This window comes from Spea bombifrons, chromosome 2 (genome assembly GCF_027358695.1).
Source record: "Spea bombifrons isolate aSpeBom1 chromosome 2, aSpeBom1.2.pri, whole genome shotgun sequence".
Lineage (NCBI taxonomy): Eukaryota > Metazoa > Chordata > Amphibia > Anura > Pelobatidae > Spea > Spea bombifrons.
The window spans coordinates 580,367-602,950 of record NC_071088.1 but is presented as its reverse complement, the minus strand read 5'-3'; the positions used below and the strand labels follow the sequence as shown (position 1 = coordinate 602,950).

Genomic DNA, 22,584 nt, shown 5'->3' with positions numbered 1-22,584 from the left:
AATCTGCCCAAACACCCTGGGACTGGGGTAAAAACCCAGAGAATCTGCCCATTCACCCCGAGACTGGGGTAAAGCCCTAAGAATCTGCCCTAAGAACTCCAAGAATAATTAGCCCTAAGAAGTATGCTTATTTGCCCCAGAAGAGATTAAAAGCTCTTTGCCCCTCCTGCGCCCTGGCATTCTAGTCACACCTGTAACTTGCCCCAGTATTTGCCCAGAATGTGTAACTGCCCCGGGATCTGCCCCAGGATGTGCCCCTGCGATCTGTCTCAGGAAGTGCCCCGGCCCCCAGGATGTTCCCCTGGGATCTGCCCCAGGATGTGCCCCGGGATCTGCCCCTGCTATATGGTTACGGGCTTGTTCTAGACGCCTTTACCTCTTATCTGCCCCCGTGCCGCTGCGGCCGGGGCCGGTCCGGACGTGCCCGGGGCTTCTGTCTTTGTGCCGTTCCGGTAGTTGCCCTTTGACGGCCGTCTCCTGCCGCACCCGTTACACAAACACGCGGCGCCATAAAGCAGACCTGCCCGGCTGGGGGTACAGTTACCCCCCGTGGGGTAACAAGCGCTGGGGGAGGGTGAAGGATTGGCGTGGGAATTTCGGGGGGGGCTGGTTATTTCCCCGGTATTCCGGGGGGGTCTCGAGCTCGGTGACTGCACGGTAACGGCTCATAAAGCCATATTAAATGGGCAAATTAATGAAGGAATTCCGGGGTTGTCATGGTAACGCAATCTCATTATCATTAACAGAAGCAATTACCAGCTAATGAAGAGGGAAACGACTCCCCGGCGGAGTGCGAGAGCGGAACGCGTCGGGACAGACAGACAGGGGGGCAGGTGCCCGGGGGGGGGTATTCTGCCCCAGTGACAGGTTCCTGGGGTAGATATGAAGCAGGTTCTGCCCTGAATGGGGAGGTCAATTGGGGCAGAGGGGCAGATAGGAGTGCTCGGTGCTCCTCGGTGCTCAGTTCCCAGAGAAACGTGTCTGCCCCGCCACAGGCCCATCTCCTACTGGGGCAAATTCAACAAAACCTGCCCCGCACCATGGAGCAGCCGACCGCGTTAACCCTTAAGAGGCCGCGTGGTTGAAGGTTTGGGAAGGACCCCCACACAGCCACTGACTTAACTAATAGGGGCAAACCTGAGCTGAGGGGGCATTTCTGGCCCCCCTACATGTCTAATTTACCCCATTCACCATATCAACACCCCCCAATCACTCCTAAGTGTCCTGCGAGTTCCCGGGCGCTCCTGCCCCGCTCCGCCCCCGCCTCCGGATGCAGATAAGCCCCCCGTTGCAGGAATGCCCCCTCTGTGGGCAGCAGATCTCCCAGACGCTCATCCCCCGCTCTCTAATCCCCCCGGATCACGTGGCAGCTTAACGTGGGAAGAATATGATAGAAGTGGGGCAGGTGTGTGAGCGGGGGGCCGGCGGGGCCCGATCCGGGGCTAATTCCCCAATATTAACCCTGTGATAGCCACATATTAACCCTTAAACAGTGCTCACAATATCTTTACCTCCTAACCCTGAGAACCTGCCCCGACACCCCGAGACTGAGGTAAAAACCATGAGAATCTGCCCCGACACCCCGAGACTGACATAAAAACCCAGAGAATCTGCCCCGACACCCCGAGACTGAGGTAAAAACCCAGAGAATCTGCCCCGACACCCCGAGACTGAGGTAAATACCCTGAGAATCTGCCCCGACACCCCGAGACTGAGGTAAATACCCTGACAATCTGCCCCGACACCCCGAGACTGAGGTAAATACCCTGACAATCTGCCCCGACACCCCGCCACTCAGGTAAATACCCTGAGAATCTGCCCCGACACCCCGAGACTGAGGTAAAAACCCAGAGAATCTGCCCATTCACCTTGAGACTGAGGTAAATACCCTGAGAATCTGCCCATTCACCCCGAGACTGAGGTAAAAACCCAGAGAATCTGCCCCGACACCCCGCGACTGAGGTAAATACCCTGAGAATCTGCCCCGACACCCCGAGACTGAGGTAAATACCCTGAGAATCTGCCCCGACACCCCGAGACTGAGGTAAATACCCTGAGAACCTGCCCCGACACCCTGAGACTGGGGTAAAAGACCCAGAGAACCCACAACCTGCTTGCAGATCGGCCCCAATCCGGCCCCCATCTAGTGCTGTAAAGACTCAAACCTTAATCAGTCGTTGGTCTTGTCTTAGATTCAGGAGCCGTATGTCCATTCCAATGCGTGTTTAATACCCTCGCTGTATTACCCTCTACCACCTGTGCTGGGAAGAAGTTCCACTTATCTACTACAGTTTCTGTAAAGTTAAACTTCATGGACTAACATCTCCGCTTTCAGAGTGGGCCCGAAACTCGCTCCCCAGAGCGCCCCTCGCGGACTGCACTCCGGTAGGACTTGTGAGTAAGATCCGGGGATGCTTTACCCCGTTCTTTGAGTATAAATTGCCACTTTCTGGTGGCGGATTAAATATATTAAGTATCATATAGGTGCCGGGGGGGGAAAAACAGTAACACTCAAGGCCGGCCGAGGGAAGAAAAGCCCCAGCCAGGGGCAGGAGCCGCGGTTAGCGCCTGCGCAGAAAATGGTCGGCGCTGGAAATGTTGCCGAGTGGAGCAAAAATCCCCAAATCCATCATTTTAGCAGAAATCTGCAAGTAACAGCGCTGCCCATTTACATAAAAGCCATTCGGCGTCCAGGGGCATTAACCCTTCTTTTACATCTGCCCCCTGGGGCACTTTGTGTGTTGATACCCCTCGTCACCCTCCCGCCGGGGATTAATCGGAGGTGTGTGCTGCACTCTGCTGGTGGGAAGCGGTACTGCGTCACAGACACGGCGGGACTCGCTGGCACACACATTTCTCTTTATTGATCACTAGAGCGCCATCATATTCCGCAGCGCAGTACAACGGGTTATAAAAGGGAAGTTCGAGTCTGCGGGGTGCGGGAGATCCTAATACCCGGGGGGCTTCAGGGCTGGGGGGCCGCACTCGCGCTCGTTGGTATTATTTGAGGTTCTGGATTTTTCTGGCCCTCGGGGCAATTCCCAGATTGTTCAGATGGGGCCCGTCCAAGGAGCTCCAGCCAGGGGCTCTCGGTGGATTTTGCCCCGGGCTAAGAGTGCTGAGAGTTGCCCAGTGGCAGTTCTTGGCCGGTCGGCGGCGGGTTCAATACAGCGGCCAGGACAGCAGAGCCAGGAGCCCGACGAGGAGCGTTGGGGGAGCAGCGCTATTCTCAGAGGCGCTTTTGACCGCTGACATCACACCTGGAATGACGGAGGAAACGTGACAGTTAGAAAATATTTCATACAAACCTCCCTTTTTCTTCACTTTTTTTATCTTTATTAAAATGTAAAGGGTTAATTCCCAGCACCCACTAATACCGCTTCCCCTGATTGGCTGTTTAATTTGGTTCGTGATCCCAACGCTGCGACCAATCATTTTGTACCTGGAGAGCTCAGCTGGATGGTGGTGAGGCTGCCGCTCCTGGTAATCAGGGGGTACCAGCTGCCGTCGGGGTCCTGGATCCACTCCGTGGCCCGGCAGAAGTACCCCCCGGCGTCACCGGCACGGAGGCGGCTCAGCGCCAGCTGGTACCGAGCGGCGGATAATTTCTCTATCCTCAGCTCGCCATTCCTGTGACGCCCGGCGAAGCGCGGCCCGGCGGATACCACCGCATGTGCCGACAGTCCAAGAACGGCATGCGCGGCTTCCGCAGATGCCTGGAGCCATGCCACGGAGACGTGGGTGTGCTGGGGGGTCTCCGACGACACCTCACACAGCAAGGTCAAAGGGTCACCTTCCCGGAGACTCCGGGGCGCTGGAGACAAATTCAGCACCCGCAACAGGTCTGGGATCACTAAAGGGAGGAACAACGGGGAGGGGTTATATGCAGGAATAGGAGGGATTATATAGAGGTATGGGAGGGGTTATAGGGAGTGATGATAGGAGGGGGTTTGGGGATTCATAGGAGGGGTTATATGGATGAATGGGAGGGGTTATAGGGAGTGATAGGAGGGGTTACACAGAGGAATGGGAGGAGTTATGGGGGTGATAAGAGAGGTTATACGGAGGGACTGGAGGTGTTATAGGGAGTGATAGGAGGGGTTATGGAGTGATAGAGGGGTTATATGGAGGAATGGGAGGGATTATACAGAGCAATGGGAGGGGTTATAGGGAGTGATGGGAGGAGTTTTGGGGGTGATAGAAGGGGTTATATGGAGGAATGATAGGGGTTATAGGGAGTGATAGGAGGGGTTAAACAGAGGAATGGGAGGGGTTATGGGGGTGATAAGAGAGGTTATACGGAGGAACGGGAGGAGTTATAGGATGGGGTTATGGGAGTGATAGAGGGGTTATAGGGAGTCATAGAATGGGGTTATATGGAGGAATGGGAGGGGTTATAGGGAGTGATAGGAGGAGTTATAGGAAATTATGGGAGGGGTTATCACAGTGATAGGAGGGGTTACAGGGGCAGATGGAATGGTGTGAAATGCGTCGGTTTCCCCACCTGTCAGCCGGACGCTGGCGCTGTAGCTCCCGTAGTAAGTGTGCGCAGTGTTCGGAGTGTGGCACTCATATTCGCCGCCATCTTCTGCCCTCAGGTGGGTAATATGGAGCCGGGCCGCGTTCTTACCCACCCTCTCCAGGTAGATCTCCCGCCGGACGCTCACCCGCTCCCTGTATACGGCGTAGGAGAAGTGGGGGTCCGCCGAGCTCAGTATCTGCAGCTTCTTGGAGGGTGAGTGAGACGGAAACAGAGACCACTCAAACCCTCCCTCCGAGGACCCGCTCGCGTTACACCAGATGGAGACTGCTGAGGCCTCGGTGCGGAGCAGGGGGCCGCGGGGGACTTGCACCTGGTGCTGGCAGAATGCCCCTCCTGTGTAAGAAGAACACCTGATGACAAGCAGACGGGACCCCCAAAGTGCAGAGCTCTGCAGAGTATCATTACCCGCCAATAACATACATTCCTGCAGATATTAACCCATTCTATGGCTGGTCCCTGCATGCCAATGCACCCTGTATTAACCCATTCCATGCTGAAGCCCTGCCCATAGCACAGTTTAACCCCTTGCACTCACCTGTATAGAGGAGGAGTGTGAGCCAGCTGAGGGTGAGTGTGCGCCGCATGCTTCTGGATCTGTCGTGGCTGAATGTTCTCGGTGTCTCCTGTGAGCCCCTTATAACCCCTCCTGGGGCGGATCATCATATCACGGGGCAGATAGCACTGATGGGATTAGGCACGGGAGGGGGGCAGGATTGTAAATGAGGTGAGAAGATTTACCCCCGTAGCAGATCAGAGACTCGAGTCAGGGTGAGCCGGGAAACCCATGCCCTCATCATACGGCACGGCAGCGCTCTACATATACGGGGGGGCAGGGCAGATTCTCAGGGTTTTTACCCCAGTCTCGGGGTGAAGGGGCATTTTCTCTGGTTTTACCTCAGTCTCAGGGTGAATGGGCAGATTCTCAGGGTTTTTACCTCAGTCTCGAGGTGAATGGGCAGATTCTCTGGGTTTTTACCCCAGTCTCGGGGTGAAGGGGCAGATTCTCTGGTTTTACCCCAGTCTCGGGGTGAAGGGGCAGATTCTCCGGTTTTACCCCAGTCTCGGAGTGAATGGTCAGATTCTCTGGGTTTTTACCCCAGTCTCGGGGTGAAGGGGCAGATTCTCTGGTTTTACCCCAGTCTCGGGGTGAAGGGGCAGATTCTCCGGTTTTACCCCAGTCTCGGAGTGAATGGGCAGATTCTCTGGGTTTTTACCCCAGTCTCGGGGTGAAGGGGCAGATTCTCAGGGTTATTACCTCAGTCTTCGGGTGAATGGGCAGATTCTCTGGGTTTTTACCTCAGTCTTGGGGTGAATGGGCAGATTCTCAGGGTATTTACCCCAGTCTCAGGGTGAATGGGCAGATTATCAGGGTATTTACCCCAGTCTCGGGGCAGATTCTTAGGGTCACACAGTCTCCTCTGATTTAATGATATCTGAGCGTCCTGGTTGGTGCGTTTCTCTCTGCTTTATCACAGGTGGAATCCCTGCTTGAATACAGGTGACTCCATTCTGAATAACTCCTGACCATTCACGGTTTCCATAACGACCGCTATTAGGCGCTGTGATAGGGTCTGTGTGACGGGTATTAGAGGGTTAATATGGGGGGTTTGGGGCAGGGGCGTAACTAGACCCCTCAGGGCCCGGGTGCGAGAATCTGTTAAGGGCCCCCCACCCCCCAAAAAATATATGATTTTTACCCAACAATTTTTTTTCAACAAATTCAATTTACATATTGAATCATTTCTGTAAAAAAATCAAAGAAAAAGGGGCGCATGTTCAAAGGGCATAATCAAAGAAAAAGGGGCGCATGTACATAGGGCCCTTTTTGTACATGCGCCCCTTTTTCTTTGAATACATAAATAATCTTTCCACCAAAACAGCCTGACTGTGGCATTTTTGCCACCAAAACAGCCCGCCTGTGGCATCTTTGCCACCAAAACACCCCGCCTGTGGCATCTTTGGCCCCATAACAGCCCACCTGTGGCATCTTTGCCACCATAACAGCCCTCCTGTGGCATCTTTGCCACCGTAACAGCCCTCCTGTGGCATCTTTGGCCCCATAACAGCCCGCCTTTGGCATCTTTGGCCCCATAACAGCCCTCCTGTGGCATCTTTGCCACCAAAACAGCCCGTCTGTGGCATCTTTGCCACCAAAACAGCCCGCCTGTGGCATCTTCGGCCCCATAACAGCCCGCCTGTGGCATCTTTGGCCCCATAACAGCCCGCCTGTGGCATTTTTGGCCCCATAACAGCCCGCCTGTGGCATCTTTGGCCCCATAACAGCCCGCCTGTGGCATCTTTGCCACCATAACAGCCCTCCTGTGGCATCTTTGCCACCATAACAGCCCTCCTGTGGCATCTTTGGCCCCATAACAGCCCTCCTGTGGCATCTTTGCCACCAAAACAGCCCGTCTGTGGCATCTTTGCCACCAAAACAGCCCGCCTGTGGCATCTTCGGCCCCATAACAGCCCGCCTGTGGCATCTTTGGCCCCATAACAGCCCGCCTGTGGCATTTTTGGCCCCATAACAGCCCGCCTGTGGCATCTTTGGCCCCATAACAGCCCGCCTGTGGCATCTTTGCCACCATAACAGCCCTCCTGTGGCATCTTTGCCACCATAACAGCCCTCCTGTGGCATCTTTGGCCCCATAACAGCCCGCCTGTGGCATCTTTGGCCCCATAACAGCCCGCCTGTGGCATCTTTGCCACCATAACAGCCCTCCTGTGGCATCTTTGCCACCAAAACAGCCCGTCTGTGGCATCTTTGCCACCAAAACAGCCCGCCTGTGGCATCTTCGGCCCCATAACAGCCCGCCTGTGGCATCTTTGGCCCCATAACAGCCCGCCTGTGGCATTTTTGGCCCCATAACAGCCCGCCTGTGGCATCTTTGGCCCCATAACAGCCCGCCTGTGGCATCTTTGCCACCATAACAGCCCTCCTGTGGCATCTTTGCCACCATAACAGCCCTCCTGTGGCATCTTTGGCCCCATAACAGCCCTCCTGTGGCATCTTTGCCACCAAAACAGCCCGTCTGTGGCATCTTTGCCACCAAAACAGCCCGCCTGTGGCATCTTCGGCCCCATAACAGCCCGCCTGTGGCATCTTTGGCCCCATAACAGCCCGCCTGTGGCATTTTTGGCCCCATAACAGCCCGCCTGTGGCATCTTTGGCCCCATAACAGCCCGCCTGTGGCATCTTTGCCACCATAACAGCCCTCCTGTGGCATCTTTGCCACCATAACAGCCCTCCTGTGGCATCTTTGGCCCCATAACAGCCCGCCTGTGGCATCTTTGGCCCCATAACAGCCCGCCTGTGGCATCTTTGCCACCATAACAGCCCTCCTGTGGCATTTTTGGCCCCAAAACAGCCCTCCTGTGGCATCTTTCCACCAAAACAGCCTGACTGTGGTATCTTTGCCCCCCCCCTTACACATCCATGCTATCTCTCACACACACACACACACATATATATTAATTCACAAATATTTACTCACTAATTCACAGATAATCCATTCAATCATTCAGATATTCATACATTGATACTCATTAATTCCCTCATTCAGATACTCATTTACATATACTCATTCACAAACATTCATTCACTCACTCACTCACTCACTCACTCCTTCACAGATATTTATTAATTCTCTCACTCAATCTCAAATACTCCTTCATGCAGCCTCCCCTTACCTGAACAACCGAAGATGTAAAAAGTATGTGCCGCTCGGCGCTCGCAGACCAACTTGTTCAGTGCATAGGGGGAAGCAGATGCGCAGCAGGGTCATGTGACGTACGTTACGTACGTCACGTGACTGTTGGATTCCTGCGTCCCCCGGCATCCTCGTCTGCCGGTAAGTAGCGGCCCCCCGCGGAATTAATCGTGGGGGTTGCCCGGGCCCCCTAGAGTGGCGGGCCCGGTAGCAGCTGCTGCAGGGTTAAGGGGCAAGTGCCCCTTTTGCCCTGAGTTATAGACGGCCGTAGAGGCCGCATAGGCCCAGTCAGTCCGGTCCTGACTGGGCCTATGCGGCCTCTACGGCCGTCTATAACTCATAGACCTTGGGGCCCCTTGCCGCCGGGGCCCGATTTCGGGCGGCCCCTTGGCTTGGGCCCCCCTGCCACCGGGGCCCGGTCGCAGTCGCGACCCCTGCGACCCCGGTAGTTCCGCCAAACTTTGGGGCAGATATTTAGACATTTTCCACCCTTGCAGATCACATGTGAGCAGATTTTGCACCATTTGCCCCGCGGCGGAGACTCCACAGCCGGGAGGCCCCGGAATGAGGAACATTCCGCTTATTCATATAGCGCCCGCAGGTGCAGTGGCGCCGATACAAGGGGCATGAAAACGGACAATACGATTAATACACGCAGGGCAGGAGGGGGAGGGCCCTGTCCCAGGAGCTTGCAATCTATGTGGAGGTCTAACAGGATAAATACCCCTCCGCTCTGTCCTGGGCCAGACTGAGGTTACTGCCTCAGGTTAATACCCCTCCACTCTGCCCTGTGCCAGGTCGAGGTTAGTGCCCTGGGTAAATACCCCTCCGCTCTGCCCTGGGCCAAGCCAAGGTTACTTCCCCAGGTAAATACCCCTCCGCTCTGTCCTGGGACAGGCCAAGGTTAGTGCCCCAGGTAAATACCCCTCCGCTCTGTCCTGGGCCAGGCCAAGGTTACTGCCCCAGGTAAATACCCCTCCGCTCTGTCCTGGGACAGGCCAAGGTTACTGCCCCAGGTAAATACCCCTCCGCTCTGTCCTGGGACAGGCCAAGGTTAGTGCCCCAGGTAAATACCCCTCCGCTCTGTCCTGGGCCAGGCCAAGGTTACTGCCCCAGGTAAATACCCCTCCGCTCTGTCCTGGAACAGGCCAAGGTTACTGCCCCAGGTAAATACCCCTCCGCTCTGTCCTGGGCCAGGCCAAGGTTACTGCCCCAGGTAAATACCCCTCCGCTCTGTCCTGGGAAAGGCCAAGGTTAGTGCCCCAGGTAAATACCCCTCCGCTCTGTCCTGGGCCAAGCCGAGGTTACTGCCCCAGCTAAATACCCCTCCACTCTGCCCTGTGCCAGGTCGAGGTTAGTGCCCCGGGTAAATACCCCTCCGCTCTGCCCTGGGCCAAGCCAAGGTTACTTCCCCAGGTAAATACCCCTCCACTCTGCCCTGTGCCAGGTCGAGGTTAGTGCCCCAGGTAAATACCCCTCCGCTCTGTCCTGGGCCAGGCCAAGGTTACTGCCCCAGGTAAATACCCCTCCGCTCTGTCCTGGGACAGGCCAAGGTTACTGCCCCAGGTAAATACCCCTCCGCTCTGTCCTGGGTCAGGCCAAGGTTACTGCCCCAGGTAAATACCCCTCCGCTCTGTCCTGGGACAGGCCAAGGTTAGTGCCCCAGGTAAATACCCCTCCGCTCTGTCCTGGGACAGGCCAAGGTTAGTGCCCCAGGTAAATACCCCTCCGCTCTGTCCTGCAGTAAAGAGGTTAACCAACTGGCACCTCAGAGGTTAAATGAAACTCCAGGCTGACAATGGGCTGTCTCACGCCTCGTGATTGGATAATGAGCTGCGTTATCTCCTCACTACTGATTGGCTGCAGCCCCAGCTCCTGCTCAGCTATCTGCGTGCTAGGGAGGGGCAGCTGGGAGGGTCATTGTGTCTAATCCTATCCTGGCCTCCTGGGGTAACAGATCACAGCTGGGGGCTTTATAATAACCACTTCCACCCCTCCTGTCACTCAAAGAGGTAATAGTGTCACAAACTGGATCATTGTGCGGTAATGATCTCATGGATAATAATGTCACGGATAATGATGTCACAGATAATAACGTTAAGGATAATGATGTCACAGATAATAACGTTATGGATAATGATGTCACAGATAATTATGTTGCCGATAATGATGTCACAGATAATAATGTTATGGATAATGATGTCACAGATAATAATGTTACGGATAATGATGTCACATATAATAATGTCACGGATAATGATGTCACTGATAATACATAATTACACAAAGGGAGGGAAGTTTATTTTCAATCACAAAAGAGGCCGGAATCTAGCACTAGAGGCTCAGACGCCCCTCCAGGCCTGTCCAGAATCGTTCACAAAGGGCCAGTCATCCGCGGTCATGGATATGACATTCCAATCGCTGCCGGCGCTGTATGACATCACGTCATTACTATGATGCGCGGTGACAGACGCTCTTGCTCATTGGTCAGCCGCCAGGACACGCCTGAATGATAAACTCATCATCATTGATTTACTATGTAAGGGGGTATTCAATAATTAAATTGCCCCCCCCGGGGGGTTTTAATGACTCTGCTAAGTGCCCTGAGGTTTGTGGCCCCTGGGACCCGGCCCCCCACTCTCTCCTCACTCAGCGTCTCACTGTCCAGTACAAACAGCCTCCCGGTACTGGGTAGCCGGCGGCTACTGCTTCCTCCGTGGCTGGGTCTGTGAGGGCTGTTGCCGGGGCTGTGCCCGGGGCTGTTGCCGGGGCGGCAGCTCGTTGGGGTGGTTTAACGGGAGGCTGGGTATTTGGGGAGGATTATTCGGAGGTTGTGGCCCCTTCAGGGGCTCCTGGGGCCGTTTGCGATGGGCTCCTCTCACGGCTGGGGGGGCCGACACCGGCTTCATCGGGGTCTTCTGTCCCGGGCTGCGTTCCGGGGGGTCTGCGATGGGCCGGCCCGTGGGGGGCTCCGGTAACTGGCGCTGCTGGATGCGGTGTCCGGCCGGCTGGTACGTGATGCTCACCTCCTCATCTGCGTGTAACACAAAGGGTTAATAACGGTGACACACAACATGACAACATACAAAGAACCTGTATATACGGAGCCGCGGCCTGTGTCCATCCGTGTCATAGAGTCTGTATGTATGTATGTGTGTATGTGTGTTCTGCATGTAGATATAGGCTTTATGTAGGTATGTGTTGCATGTATGTATGTGCACATGGGTTCTGCATGTAGGTATATGTTGTATGTATGTATGTATGCACACACATGTTCTGCATGTAGGTATATGTTGTATGTATGTATGTATGTGCACACATGTTCTGCATGTAGGTATGTGTTGTATGTATGTATGTGCACATGGGTTCTGCATGTAGGTATATGTTGTATATATGTATGTATGTGCATATGTGATCTGCATGTAGGTATAGGCTGTAGTATGTACAGGCGTTTTGTGCATGCGCGGCTCGTATAGCGCTGTGGTTTTAGGAGCAGGTTTCTGGGCCCCTGGGTGCTGACTCCTGCATGTAGGGGCCGGTGGGGGACCCACATATATGGCCAGTAATTTAATTGGCCATACATTGGCTGGCAGCACACGCGACGCAAGCCCTCCAATCCTGTCCCACACCAAAGGGATCCAGTCATGGTCGTGCCCCGCGTGGGGGTAACAGGGCCTAGTTAGTGGGATTAAGCCAGTTTCCGTGTGGCACAGCGTGTTCTTACCCTTTCTCCCCCGGCGTTTGTTACACTTCAGTCTCACGCAGTAAATGAGCAGGATGAGGAAGATGATGAAGACGACTCCTCCCCCCACGACGGCCAGGATCATGTAAAGGCTCCAAACTGGGGGTAAAACACGCAACACACGCAACACATGAAGCGGTGACACAGGTTGGTCTCCACCACTAGGCGGCGCCTTCCTAGAACACTTCATACTGAACATTTAACCAACTTATTTTAAAATGCCTCTCCATCCTGGGGCAAATGTATTGGGGGGGCAAAGTCTGCTGTTGTAACGTGTGCTACTGCAGCCAGATCAGAGTGCAAGCTCTTGTGACCAGTGATTACCTTCCCAACAAATAACCACAGGCACAGTGTGATACGGAATAACACCAACAGGCGGGCTCTGGGGTGACTCCGTTGGTTATATTTTCCAGGACATACATGTCACATGTTACTGCCCCCCCAGGTAAAGTTCTGCCCTCTGCAGCGTGTTCGATGTTCAATACGTTACTTACCTATACCTCCCACACACTGCAGGGGGCAGCACTGTACATGTAACACGTATGTGTGTCCTGGAAAAGATGCGGTCATCCTCAGAGCCATGCCAAAGGGTAATAGGAGGGGAGTAATAGGAGGGGAGTAATAGGAGGGGATTAATAGGAGGGGAGTAATAGGAGGGGAGTAATAGGAGGGGATTAATAGGAGGGGAGTAATAGGAGGGGTATTAGGGGGTAGATTGAATTGTATGGTGCGAAAGAGAAGTGTTTCTGTGCCTCCCTCTGCGGATCGCTCTGTGTTATTCTGGCCCCTTGGAGAACTTCTGCAAGTCCGGGGTCTAATCATCATCAGTGGGTCTAATGGGAGTCACGCTGTCCCAGCATCTGTGCCTTCCTCACTGTATAACCCCTCTATGACAGTCTATTAGTCTCTCTACCAGCTCCCCCCGATGGCTGCTCCCTATAACCCCTCTATGACAGTCTATTAGTTTCTCTACCAGCTCCCCCCGATGGCTGCTCCCTATAACCCCTCTATGACAGTCTATTAGTCTCTCTACCAGCTCCCCCCGATGGCTGCTCCCTATAACCCCTCTATGACAGTCTATTAGTCTCTCTACCAGCTCCCCCCGATGGCTGCTCCCTATAACCCCTCTATGACAGTCTATTAGTCTCTCTACCAGCTCCCCCCGATGGCTGCTCCCTATAACCCCTCTATGACAGTCTATTAGTCTCTCTACCAGCTCCCCCCGATGGCTGCTCCCTATAACCCCTCTATGACAGTCTATTAGTCTCTCTACCAGCTCCCCCCGATGGCTGCTCCCTATAACCCCTCTATGACAGTCTCTACAGCCCCCCTGCTGGCCATTTGCTATAACACTGATACCTTCAATGCCTGCGTCTCCTTACAGCCCCCCTTGCTTGTCGCCCCCTATAAGATCTTTTTAACGCCCCGGGTTTTCTTACCCTTCAAGCAGTTGACCTCCATTGCCTGCTCCTGGTCGCTGACCGGGTTCTTGGCCCTGCACGTCACGGTCCCAGCTTTGCCCATGTGGCCGATGCTTGTCTCCAGTGAGCGGCTTTTGAGTCGGGCTTTCACCTGGCCGTCCCATTTAATGTCGATTTCGGGGTCGGTTCCGCCAGACACCCAGCAGGTGACCCTCACTTTTGTGTTTGAGCAGTTATAGCCAATGAGCGGCGTATTCACCTTTTCTGTAACACAAGAGCCGGAGTGGTCGGGTTACCCCCGGGTGCCCACGGTGCCCTCACACTGACCTCATCCCGCCGCTGACGCCAACATGACCGCCTCGGAGCTCCTGAACCCTTTTCCCGACCAATAAATGGGATCCACTTTTTTCATTTTTCTACTCATTCTTCTCCGTAAAACCCCCAGCCCAGCCCCCAACCACACCCCTTAAAACTGCCCCTTTTTACCCAACCTGCCGACGGGGGAGTTATGGGGCAGTGCCCAAAAATCAAGACTGTTCTGCAAAAACTGGGACTGTTGGGAAGTATGTTGGCGGGGAGAAGTTATTATACAGATAGGTAAGCGTGGCGAGGTGGGGAGCGGAGGTGTAGTTGACGCGGGGAGACTTGCTGTGGCGTGGGGTCACGGCAGTCGCTCACCTATCACGACGAGTCTGACGGTGCCGTTGTGGATCTGCCTCCCAGCGGCGTTGTACGTGGTCACCGTGTAGATCCGCTCCCCCGGGGCCCTCAGCTGGAGGAGGTGCAGGGATCCGTTTTTGTGGACGTCGCAGCCGCACTGACCCCCCAGCAACGGCTTCTCGTCGCTTTTCTTGAGTTTCCCCATCAGTTTGTCATTCGAGTCTTTCCAGCGGACTTCAAAGACGTCTCTGCCGGGAGTCGGAGGCACGTCGAGCACCACGGAGCCATTAACTGCCCCATAGAAAGTGCCTGTCACTCTCCCTGCGGCATGAAAGCAACAAGATTGGTACATCCACCGCAAAGGGTTAAATACAGAAAGCTGCGCCGTGGAAAGTCCCAGGAAAGGGTTAATATTATAAGGCAGACACTCCCAGCCACTCACACTAAGACACACACCCAGACACTCACACTAACACACACACAGACACTCACTTACACACACACCCAGACACTCACACTAACACACACACACAGACACTCACACTAACACACACACAGACACTCACTTACACACACACCCAGACACTCACACTAACACACACACACAGACACTCACACTAACACCCCCCCAGACACTCACTTACACATACACCTAGACACTCACACTAACACCCCCCAGACACTCACACTAAGACACACACCCAGACACTCACACTAACACACACACACAGACACTCACACTAACACACACACCCAGATACTCACTTACACACACACCTAGACACTCACACTAACACCCCCGAGACACTCACACTAACACATGCAGCCCCCCTACGGATTTTCCTTTCTTTACTTCTCTGTTCTTCCGCTGCCCCAACCCCCCCCCCGGTACTTAATGCCCCACTCACTACTCACCGGCCAGCAGGCAGCTATCTGCCCCACTGCCCCAGAAAACAGTCACTTTCCGGAGTAGAGACTTAAAAGAGACCCCGTCACGGGATCAGGTCGTTCTCCGTTTTCCGGTGGTCTGTAGGGCTGACAGCGGAGTTCTTGGTGATGAATTACGGGGAAATAGCGATTATCTGAGATTTTATCTCATTTCTCACCTTCATGACTTCATTTTTACTTTCGTTTCTACACCGCGAGCCGCTCATTTATCTCAGAAATATAGAACCCCAGAACCTGCCTGCAGATCGGCCCCCGACGGCCCATAAGTGTGTGTGTTAGAGGGCGCGTGTATTAGTATGAGTGTGTGTTAGAGGGCGTGTGTATTAGTATGAGTGTGTGTTAGAGGGCGTGTGTATTTGTATGAGTGTGTGTTAGAGGGCGTGTGTATTAGTATGAGTGTGTAAGTGTGTGTGTTAGTGTGTTAGTAGTGTATTAGTATGAGTGTGTAAGTATGTGTGTTAGAGGGTGTGTGTATTAGTATGAGTGTGTAAGTGTGTGTTAGAGGGTGTGTGTATTAGTATGAGTGTGTAAGTGTGTGTTAGAGGGCGCGTGTATTAGTATGAGTGTGTAAGTGTGTGTTAGTGTGTTAGTAGTGTATTAGTATGAGTGTGTAAGTGTGTGTGTTAGTGTGTTAGTAGTGTATTAGTATGAGTGTAAGTGTGTGTTAGAGGGCGTGTGTATTAGTATGAGTGTGTAAGTGTGTGTTAGAGGGTGTGTGTATTAGTATGAGTGTGTAAGTGTGTGTTAGAGGGCGTGTGTATTAGTATGAGTGTGTGTGTGTTAGAGGGCGTGTGTATTAGTATGAGTGTGTAAGTGTGTGTGTTAGTGTGTTAGTAGTGTATTAGTATGAGTGTGTAAGTATGTGTGTTAGAGGGTGTGTGTATTAGTATGAGTGTGTAAGTGTGTGTTAGAGGGCGTGTGTATTAGTATGAGTGTGTGTGTGTTAGAGGGCGTGTGTATTAGTATGAGTGTGTAAGTGTGTGTTAGTGTGTTAGTAGTGTATTAGTATGAGTGTGTAAGTATGTGTGTTAGAGGGTGTGTGTATTAGTATGAGTGTGTAAGTGTGTGTTAGAGGGTGTGTGTATTAGTATGAGTGTGTAAGTGTGTGTTAGAGGGCGCGTGTATTAGTATGAGTGTGTAAGTGTGTGTTAGTGTGTTAGTAGTGTATTAGTATGAGTGTGTAAGTGTGTGTGTTAGTGTGTTAGTAGTGTATTAGTATGAGTGTAAGTGTGTGTTAGAGGGCGTGTGTATTAGTATGAGTGTGTAAGTGTGTGTTAGAGGGTGTGTGTATTAGTATGAGTGTGTAAGTGTGTGTTAGAGGGCGTGTGTATTAGTATGAGTGTGTAAGTGTGTGTTAGAGGGCGTGTGTATTAGTATGAGTGTAAGTGTGTGTTAGAGGAGGTGTGTATTAGTATGAGTGTAAGTGTGTGTTAGAGGGCGTGTGTATTAGTATGAGTGTAAGTGTGTGTTAGAGGGCGTGTGTATTAGTATGAGTGTGTAAGTGTGTGTGTGTTAGTGTGTTAGTAGTGTATAAGTATGAGTGTAAGTGTGTGTTAGAGGGCGCGTGTATTAGTATGAGTTTGTAGTGTAAGTGTACTGTGTATTGTGCGTTAGTGTAAGTGTGTAAATATGTTTGCTAATGTGTATATTAGTTACTGAGGGGGTCAAGGGGGCCAACATGGCCACTGGGGTTTACCTGCCCCCTGGGCCAGAAGGTGCCGGCCCTCTCCTGCTGAGGCCCAGAGCTGCACCTGGTGCTTCGCTTGGACGTTTAGCTCGGCTTTTATGGCAGGAATTGCCGGGATTGTCGGCTTCGCAGGGACTGTTTGTTATGCATTCTGGGCTGATTCCCCACTGATTCCCCACTGATTTCCCGCTGATTCCGGGCTGATTCCCCACTGATTCCCCACTGATTCCCCGCTGATTCCCCACTGATTCCCCACTGATTCCCCGCTGATTCCTCGCTGATTCCCCGCTGATTCCCCACTGATTCCCCGCTGATTCCCCACTGATTCCCCGCTGATTCCCCGCTGATTCCCCGCTGATTCCCCACTGATTCCCCGCTGATTCCCCACTGATTCCCCGCTGATTCCGGGCTGATTCTTCGCTGATTCCCCACTGATTCCCCACTGATTCCCCGCTGATTCCGGGCTGATTCTTCGCTGATTCCCCGCTGATTCCGGGCAGATTCACCGCTGATTCCCCACTGATTCCCCGCTGATTCCGTGCTGATTCCCCGTTGATTCCGGGCTGATTCTTCGCTGATTCCCCGCTGATTCCGGGCAGATTCACAGTTGATTCTTCGATGATTCCGGGCTGATTCTTCGCTGATTCCCCACTGATTTCCTGCTGATTCCGGGCTGATTCTTCGCTGATTCCCCACTGATTTCCCGCTGATTCCGGGCTGATTCTTCGCTGATTCGCCTAACGTATGTCGAGCTGGACCATACGCGACCAACGCGACGGACTCAGGCCGAGGCCGCTTTATCCGAGGAGGCGGAAGCCATAAGGTGGTCGTTAGATTCGGGGTGCAGATTCCCAATAACATACGGCGTGGTGCCCCCCAAATTTGAACAGGTCATCAGCCCATTCTACAGGCAGCACCACTCACACTCGACCGAGCCAAGCGCACACACCAACCACCGAGGGGGTCACAACGCGCGGGTTTGTGGGGTCATCGCTGGCTGAGGACGACGTCCATTTGTCGCATAAAAATCTCAATAAACAGATTTGAAATAAAAGCATTTTGGGGAGAAAACGCCATTATATCTGTTGCCAGAATGTTTTCGCCGATCTCTGCACCGGGATCAAATTCTTACAAAAAAACATGATCAAAAAATTGTCAGAATGTCACCTTTTCACCCCAAAGGAACCGATCGCAGTGCTGATGACACCCTGCCCCCCCCCCCGAGGCGATGCGCCGTACCTGTGGGTAGTAGAGTCCAGAGCCAGAGCCAGGAGCCGAGGCGGAGGGCGAGCAGTAACATCGTGTAGCGGAGGAGGCCGGCAGGCTGTGGATCCTCCGGCAGCTTTGTGTTTGAGGCTGAGTGCTGCAGGCGGCTGAGGTCAGGAAGCGGAGGCAGGGGGTGCGGGGCGGACGGCAGAGACACTTCCCAGTAAGGTGTGAAACCGGGAGCATTTAGCAGAAGTTTGGGGACCCCTGGGGTGAGTCCCAGGTTACGTGAAGCGGCTGCGCACCTTCCTCAGCACCGAGCCGGACCGCTCCTGCACCCAATAGCCGCTTAGTCGCTCACACCCCAATGAGGGGGCATTACCGAGAAACAGGGGCATTACTATGAGATAGGGGTATTACCAGGGGTATTGACAGGGGCAGCATGCCCTCCTACTGTCCTGCTTTTCAGGGCCGTAGGAAGGGTAAGGTGAGAGCGGTACTCCCCTCGGGCACAGCTGCGGGGGGGGGCGCGTAGCCACGCAATCAGCAGCTGCAGCATGCAGGACAAGATGGGAGATCACAAACCCCCTCTAACCGGCCCGGGGTCTGTCCCTTACCGCTCCCTAATCACTACGCGCCGGCAAATGATGCCGAGTGCGGGGATATGACGCCATTCCTGCAATAGCCGGCGTGATGAGGGAGCAGTAAAGCGAGGTCTGAAGTGACAGATCTTATGCTCCCACCACAGGATGGAGGATGAAGTAAAAGATGGGGAGAAAGTGGTGTAAGCCCAGTATATGTGTATATGTGTGTGTGTTCGTAAGCTGTGTGTGTATGGACAGGGGTGTGTAAGAACAGTATTTGTAAGTTGGTGTATAAGGGTATGTGTATATGTGTGTGTGTATATGTGTGTGTGTATGTGTATATGTGTGTGTATGTGTAAGGGCAGTGTATGTGTGTGTGAGGACAGTGTATGTGTATATGTGTGTGTTTATAGGCAGGTGTGTGTAAAGGCATTGTGTATGGGCAGGCGTGTAAGGGCAGTTTATGTGTATATGTGTGTGTAAGGGCAGTGTATGTGTATATGTGTGTGTTTATAGGCAGGTGTGTGTAAAGGCAGTGTGTATGGGCAGGCATGTGAGGGCAGTGTATGTGTATATGTGTGTGTGTAAGGGCAGTGTATGTGTATATGTGTGTTTATGGGCAGGCGTGTGTAAAGGCAGCGTGTAAGGGTCCTGGGAGGAAGGCTAACATTAGCCTTTTTTTGTTTGCTGCTGTTGACTACTCTTCCATTGATACTCAGCCAGCATTATGGCAGACACCTGGCGGGCTGAGAATCATAGGAATTGTAGTTCACAGCTAACTCCTGCAGCTTTACTGTTGACTGCACTTCCCATGATGCTCAGCCAGGATCATGGAAGCAGTATGTCTGGCTGAGCCTCATGGGAACTGTAGTTAACAGCAGATGATATGACAGGTGTTAGTTGTGGATTACAACTCCCATGATGCCTAGTCATGTTGGACACCTGGCTGGCTGAGCACCATGGGAATTGTAGTCCAGAAATGAAACGAGTTTTACATGGTGATGCGAGCGCGACATTGTGTTAGTGAAAAAACAAACAAAAAACAGTGTCCCTCTTTCACGTTTTGAAATGTTGGGAGGTATGGGGCAGTATGTGAAATTCACGCATGTCACACATTTAAGAGATGCCCCAAAGTGCCCCTCCACCCCCTCCTGCTCCGCTTCCTGCCCTTGGTTTTGTGAAGCAGCAGAATGAGGTCACCGCGATTCCTGAATCTACCCCGCCACCTGCGGAGAGCCGTGTGCGAGGCGCGATAATACGGGGCTCTGTGGTATAGTGACAGGAAGATGGTTGTCATGGTGATAAGGAGGCAGTGTTTTGGCTGAAGAGGGCTAATATCTGCTGGTTAAAAAAAGGTTAATTTGCAAAAAATCAACAAATTGATAACCAAATTCATGTGATTGGGCTCTGTTCCTTTTCTTGTAAAATTATCTCATTTCCTTACATTACTGAAAATAAGTTTGAATCACGGATCAGGAGAAGTGGTTGCCCGAAGCGTGGGATCCAATTACTCAGAAGTTCCTCACAATTGCTGACAGTATGGATGCTGCCCCTGCTGCCCCTGCTGCCCCCGTGACTGCTCCAGCACCAGCTTCAGGAGTAGTGGGGTTATTTCATATGATCAAACTACCGAAAGACTGTGACATAATTCCTTTGCTCCCATTTGCATGTTATTGGATGACGTGATGATATCCCAAACCTCCACCAATCAGATGCTTTCTTTATGGAGACCAAATATTGATAAATGGAGAGAACTTGCGTGTAGATGGCCAACGAGCTTCTTTCTACACGAACAGACCAGCCTCTAAAAAAATTTAAATATGCCATGCCGAGAGAGGAGGACACATTCCCTGCCATGCCAAGAGAGGAGGACACATTCCCTGCCACACCGAGAGAGGAGGACACATTCCCTGCCATTCCGAGAGAGGAGGACACATTCCCTGCCATTCCAAGAGAGGAGGACACATTCCCTGCCACACCGAGAGAGGAGGACACATTCCCTGCCATTCCGAGAGAGGAGGACACATTCCCTGCCATTCCGAGAGAGGAGGACACGTTCCCAGCCATTCCGAGAGAGGAGGACACATTCCCTGCCACACCGAGAGAGGAGGACACATTCCCTGCCATTCCAAGAGAGGAGGACACATTCCCTGCCATGCCGAGAGAGGAGGACACATTCCCAGCCACGCCAAGAGAGAAGGACATGTTCCCTGCCATGCCGAGACAGGAGGACACATTCCCTGCCATGCCAAGAGAGGAGGACACATTCCCTGCCACACCGAGAGAGGAGAGGATCCAGTCTGTAAAGGAACGTTATGTGGTCTCGGTGAAATCTGGTCTTCAGAGATGTCCAGGTTTAGAAGATCCCTGTTCTGGGTAACAGCGTTGATGTTGGAAAGATTCTTCACCTGACAGTGATTCTCACTTACGTCGTGTTTTCTTTTTAGATATGATCTCATGTTAAATCACGGCAGTCTCAGACTTACATCATATTGTTTTCTTATTATTATAGTTTTTATGCTGCTGTTGGGTGATCAGGATCCCTGCTGCTCAATGTGAGGGTCGGGGATCCCTGTGAGCAGCTCATTGAAGCTATGGCGATCTCCGTCGAGGCAGTGCATAACCTCACCGTGCATCGTTATGAGGTAGAGCTCTGGCATATGATGTCATCTCCTGCCATGGGGCAACCAGTCACTTCCCATCATGCTTACCTACCAAGGTGCCCCTCATAATAAAAAGCCCTCCTGCTTTAGCCCCAGGGCCCCCATTAAAGACAAACAGTTCTGATATTTTTTTCAAGGTGGGAAGGGTATTAGAGTGGGACCCCTGGGGGCCCAGATACATGCTGGGCCCTAAACACCTCCCTGTCACTTTGGGATAAACGCCGTGTGATAGAGGGCCCCGGGCAGGATGTTTATGGTAAAAACGTATATTTCTGGCTTGTTTATCTGTAGGAGGCAAATTCGGGTTTTGAATCTTCTCTTCCAGGAAACGGGTCTCGGATGTTTCTCCGCCACTTCCTGTCACCTTATTCTGCGGCTTCGGCAACCAAACAAAACAACGACGAGTGACTAAAAGCCACCTCCGTGCTGTCATTTCATTGCGGCCCTGCCTGGCCCGGCTGCCGGGGATTAGCGATGTCCCTGCGCATGTCCTGCCTTTTATTCATTTTATTATACTTCATTTATTAAGCGCTAACATAGTCCGCGGCGCTGTACAATTCAAAGATTAACAAAGACATAACACAGATACATTTACACAGACAGATACAACAGGAGCTGGGGACCTGGCCCGTGAGCTTACAATCTATTATAGCCTTATTATAGCCTTATGACGCTTTCATTCAAAGTTCTTGGCAAAAATGGTGGGCTCCTGAGGACCCCGCACGTGAGCTTACAATCTAAATCCTAAATCTTTAGCTTAATTGCAAGGGAGGTTTGGCTGCGACCGACCCCCGAGTGCTGTACCTGGGAACTCTCTGGGTCTCATCTGGAGGTGTGTTTAGCCACACCCATTCCTTGCCAATATGACATCATATCATGACACGTCACATAAGTTCACATCAGAACGAAACCACCAAGATCTGCCCCAAGTAGGCGTTAGTACAGTGATGGGTATTAGTAGTGGAGAGGCTGCACAGACCTCCAACCGCTATGGGACATTTAATAATTTTAAAAGACTTTAAATATCTGGCGAGAGTCTGACTTAAAGGATTCAGGGATTTAACCCTTGCTGCTCCTATTTCCTGGAGTCTCCGCCCCCTCCCATCAGACCTTCTTTACCTTATTCTAATGCTCTCAGTGAAAACCCACGTACAACCTCCTCTCCTAATACTCTCAGCCAGCAAGCCAAACAAGCCATCGGCCGCGTCCACCTGCGGGACGAACACAGTCCTCCATATCGCCCTCGCTGCAATCAGCTCATCCGCACCCAAGCAGCCTCTCCTACTGTCTGCCTTACCCTCAACCAGCAAATAGATTGTCAGCTCCCCAGACCAGGGCCCTCTTCTATTTCTGTACCAGTATGCTTAACATCTGTTAATGATATTTTAATTGTCTTGTTTACCTTCACTGTCCTCTATTA

At 52.6% G+C, this 22,584-nt stretch overlaps 2 protein-coding genes across 2 annotated transcripts; both read right to left on the bottom strand.

Annotated features, from left to right (window-relative positions):
• Window positions 1-3,162: 3,162 nt before the first annotated feature.
• Window positions 3,163-5,199, bottom strand: LOC128475326 (immunoglobulin superfamily member 3-like). The gene is made up of 4 exons (XM_053457817.1): window positions 5,079-5,199; window positions 4,505-4,876; window positions 3,443-3,853; window positions 3,163-3,260 (listed from the first exon to the last, which is right to left on the bottom strand). The coding sequence occupies exons 1-4, from the start codon at window positions 5,125-5,127 to the stop codon at window positions 3,163-3,165; spliced, it is 930 nt and encodes a 309-aa protein (XP_053313792.1). The 5' UTR covers window positions 5,128-5,199.
• Window positions 5,200-10,532: 5,333 nt separating this feature from the next.
• On the bottom strand, window positions 10,533-18,222 carry CD2 (CD2 molecule). The gene is made up of 5 exons (XM_053456902.1): window positions 17,951-18,222; window positions 14,095-14,397; window positions 13,435-13,680; window positions 11,978-12,094; window positions 10,533-11,287 (listed from the first exon to the last, which is right to left on the bottom strand). The coding sequence occupies exons 1-5, from the start codon at window positions 18,009-18,011 to the stop codon at window positions 10,956-10,958; spliced, it is 1,059 nt and encodes a 352-aa protein (XP_053312877.1). The 5' UTR covers window positions 18,012-18,222; the 3' UTR covers window positions 10,533-10,955.
• Window positions 18,223-22,584: the final 4,362 nt, after the last annotated feature.

Coding starts and splice junctions, on each gene's coding strand:
- CD2 (XM_053456902.1), bottom strand. CDS start 18,011: ATGTTACTGCTCGCCCTCCGCCTCGGCTCCTGGCTCTGGCTCTGGACT. Junction 13,681..14,094: donor CGTCAGACTCGTCGTGATAG/GTGAGCGACTGC, acceptor CTTGTGTTACAG/AAAAGGTGAATACGCCGCTC. Junction 11,288..11,977: donor CAAACGCCGGGGGAGAAAGG/GTAAGAACACGC, acceptor TGTTACACGCAG/ATGAGGAGGTGAGCATCACG.
- LOC128475326 (XM_053457817.1), bottom strand. CDS start 5,127: ATGCGGCGCACACTCACCCTCAGCTGGCTCACACTCCTCCTCTATACA. Junction 4,877..5,078: donor CACACTCCTCCTCTATACAG/GTGAGTGCAAGG, acceptor CTTCTTACACAG/GAGGGGCATTCTGCCAGCAC. Junction 3,854..4,504: donor CGCCAGCGTCCGGCTGACAG/GTGGGGAAACCG, acceptor TCCTCCCTTTAG/TGATCCCAGACCTGTTGCGG.